The sequence below is a fragment of the Nestor notabilis genome, unplaced genomic scaffold (assembly GCF_000696875.1).
Source record: "Nestor notabilis isolate BGI_N333 unplaced genomic scaffold, ASM69687v1 scaffold16402, whole genome shotgun sequence".
In the NCBI taxonomy this organism is placed as follows: domain Eukaryota; kingdom Metazoa; phylum Chordata; class Aves; order Psittaciformes; family Psittacidae; genus Nestor; species Nestor notabilis.
Genome location: NW_009918036.1, coordinates 1 through 3,358, shown reverse-complemented (window position 1 = coordinate 3,358; position 3,358 = coordinate 1). Strand labels below are relative to the sequence as shown.

Here is a 3,358-nt window from a genome sequence, read left to right as displayed (position 1 = left end):
ATGATGGATGGATGATGGATGGATGGACGGACAACTGGACAATCAGTGAATCCAGTCATCCAATGGCACCACCACCCTCATCTCCCCCACCTCAGCTCCCACTCCACAGTGACACTGCAGGTTGGTGCCACCACCCTGAGATCCATCTCTCTGCTCTGCTCCAGGTTCTCCATCAGTTTCTCCTACTACGGGCTGGCCATGGACCTGCAGAACTTCGGGGTCAGCATTTACCTCATCCAGGTGATCTTCGGCGCCGTGGATTTCCCGGCCAAGGTGGTGGTGACTATCTCGCTGAGCTACGTGGGCCGGCGCCTGTCCCTCGCGATCGCGCTCTTCCTGGCGGGCTTGGCCATCATCGCCAACATCTTCGTGCCCACAGGTGGGTGCTGGGGCTGATGGGACCTTCTGCAGGGCCTGGTCCAGCCACTGATGTCCCCACTTGTGGGTCACATAACTGCGGTTTGCTCCTCACCCATCGCTCGCTTCTCCAGCCATTGAATTAAGCACCATCTGCATCCATCCATCCATCCGTCATCCATCCATCCGTCATCCATCCATCATCCATCCATCCATCCATCCATGCATCCATCATCCATCCATCCATCATCCATCATCCATCATCCATCCATCCATCCATCCCTCCATCATCCATCCATCATCCATCCATCCATCATCCATCCTCCATCCTCCCTCCATATCCAGGTCCTGCAGAGCTGCAGACGCTGCGCACGGCGCTGGCAGTGCTGGGCAAGGGCTGCCTCTCAGCCTCCTTCAACTGCGTCTTCCTCTACACCACCGAGCTCTACCCCACCCCCATCAGGTACCAGCACCCATGGGTGACCCTGGCGCCCTGCCCCCTCTCCCATGGGTGACCCTGGTGTCCCTGTGCCATGGTGACGCGGTGTCCTTGGCCGTGGTGGCCGCAGGCAGACGGGGCTGGGCTTCGGCAGCACCATGGCCCGTGTCGGTGGCATCGTGGCACCGCTGGTGAAGATGCTGGATGAGTCCTCCCCCCGCCTCCCCCCTGCGGTCTATGGGGTGGCCCCGGTGGTGGCGGCCGTGGTGGCCGCGTTCCTTCCGGAGACACTCAACATGCCCCTGCCTGACACCATCCAGGAGGTGGAGAGCAGGTGAGCAGGGAGGAGGGATGGAGGAGAGATGGGTGGATGATGGAGGGATGGGTGGATGATGGATGGATGATGGATGATGGATGGATGATGGATGCATGTTGGATGGATGATGGATGCATGTTGGATGGATGATGGATGGATGGAGGATGGACACAGGGGTGTGTTGAGGGTCACTGGATGGGTGAGTTGGCAGAAGCCCCAGTGCCAGGAGCTGCTGATGGGCAGACACTGGACTTGGCCCCTGTCGTGTTCATGGAGCCTCCTCCCCCAGGGCCAAGCGGAAGCGTCCAGACGACCCCAAGGAGAAGATCCCACTGGAGCCACAGGAGAAGGCGCCCCAGAAGGAACCCTGAAGGCCTATGGAGGGGGTGGGACACAGCACCCTGCACCCCTGCCATGGGCCCCACAGCTTCGGCTGGGGCCGGAGGCGACCTGGGAGCAATAAATCAGCTCTGGTGGGGACAACGACTTGGGGTGTTTCTGAGGTCACCTCCAATTGGATGACACCCAGTGACCACCTCTGAGGTCACCTCCAATGGGACAATGCCCAAGAAGTGTGTCCCTGAGGTCACCTCCAAGAAGATGGTGCCTGTTGTTGGGGGTCACCTTCAACAACTTCTCATCAGCTGGGCCCTGAAGTCACGTCCCATCAGCCAATGATGAAGAACTGTCTCCATGAGACCCCCTTGAATTGGCCAGTGATGAAGAGCCGTGTCCCTGAGGTCACCTCTAACAGGACAATGCCCAAGAACCATCTCCCTGAGGCCACCTCCACCAAGCTGTTGCCCACCGCCACCTCACAGTGGAGGTCACCTCCATCAAGACAACACCCAAGAACCCCAAACCCCCCAACTCTTGTCCCATTAGAGGGTCCCCAACCCCTCGAGAAGGTCTCGGACCTCCCCAGTGCTACCCCTCTCCTCCAGCCACCCCCATGGTGCCCCTTCCCCTATTGTCCCCCATTGGCCCTTGCTCCCATCTCCAATGTGTCCCTTGGCCCCACCAAGGCCCTGCTTGGGTTGAGCCCATCAAAGATTAACCCGGTGCCCAGGCGCTGACCCGCGCCGGGGCCACCTCCGGCACCTCCTGCCCACAGCCCCAGCTGAACATTAACCCAATGGAGGCCACCCCATGGCCAGCACCAGCAGCTCCTCCCCATCTCCTCCAAGGCACCCACCTGAAAGTTGGGTCCTCTCCAAAAGCTGCTTCTCCCCCTCCACAAGGTGCCGCTGCAGAAGAAGAACAAACTCAGGGATGATTTGCTCCAGGTTTGCCCTGGTTTGGGTGGTTCTTCGGTGTCCCCGTGCGGGGGGGGGAAGTTCTGCCCATGGATGAGGCCCTGGCCACCCTTTGGTGGTGCTTGGTGGGTCAGGCCCAGCCACCTTTGTGCTGTCCCTGCCTGCACATTGGCCTCCTGGATCTTCTGGAAGTCACCCCAAAACCCCACCCTAGATGTCACCCATTGACCCAACCATTGACTCAACCATTGACCCAACCATTGACCCAACCATTGACTCAACCATTGACTCACCACCATTGCCTCACCCATTGCCCCCCCCATTGACCCAACCATTGACTCAACCATTGACTCAACCATTGACCCACCCATTGACCCAACCATTGGCCCCAACCCAGCTCTGGCCAGGCCATAAGGAGCCCACCTTGGTGCCGGTGGGGTGAGGAGCCTGAGGGGAGCCTCTGGAGCAGGTGGGGTCCTCGGTGGCCCCCCTGGCCCTGCCCCTCCTCACAACCTGCTGCAGAAAGTCACCCTCGGTGCCAGTTCCTCTGGATGGTCAGTGCCAGTGGGACCTGCTCAGGGTCTGGGTTCCTCATGATGGCACCTCAGTGGTGGCTTTTGGACCACTGGAGCCCTGTCTCGATGGTTGGACCTACAACCATCGCCAAGGTAGGACGTGGTGGTTCCTGGGACTGGTGGCTTGTGTCACCACCCTGGAGGCACCAGTGGAGGATGGTGGATGGATGATGGATGGATGATGGATGGATGGATGGATGGATGGATGATGGATGCATGGATGATGGATGGATGATGGATGGATGGATGGATGGATGATGGATGGATGGATGGATGGATGATGGGTGGATGGATGATGAATGATGGATGGATAATGGATGGTGGCTGATGGATGGATAATGGAGATGGGATGGATGGATGATGGATGGGGGATGAAGGATGGATGGATAAGGGAGGAAGGGAGGGAGGGAGGAAG

The 3,358-nt window shown here is 59.2% G+C and overlaps 1 protein-coding gene across 1 annotated transcript; it reads left to right on the top strand.

Annotated features, from left to right (window-relative positions):
* Positions 1–109: 109 nt before the first annotated feature.
* Positions 110–1,134, top strand: LOC104401822 (solute carrier family 22 member 6-A-like; the record flags this gene model as incomplete). The annotated part of the gene is made up of 3 exons (XM_010009521.1): positions 110–379; positions 712–820; positions 927–1,134. Coding segments are annotated over 3 exons (587 nt in total), but the record flags the coding sequence as incomplete, so codon positions are not given.
* Positions 1,135–3,358: the final 2,224 nt, after the last annotated feature.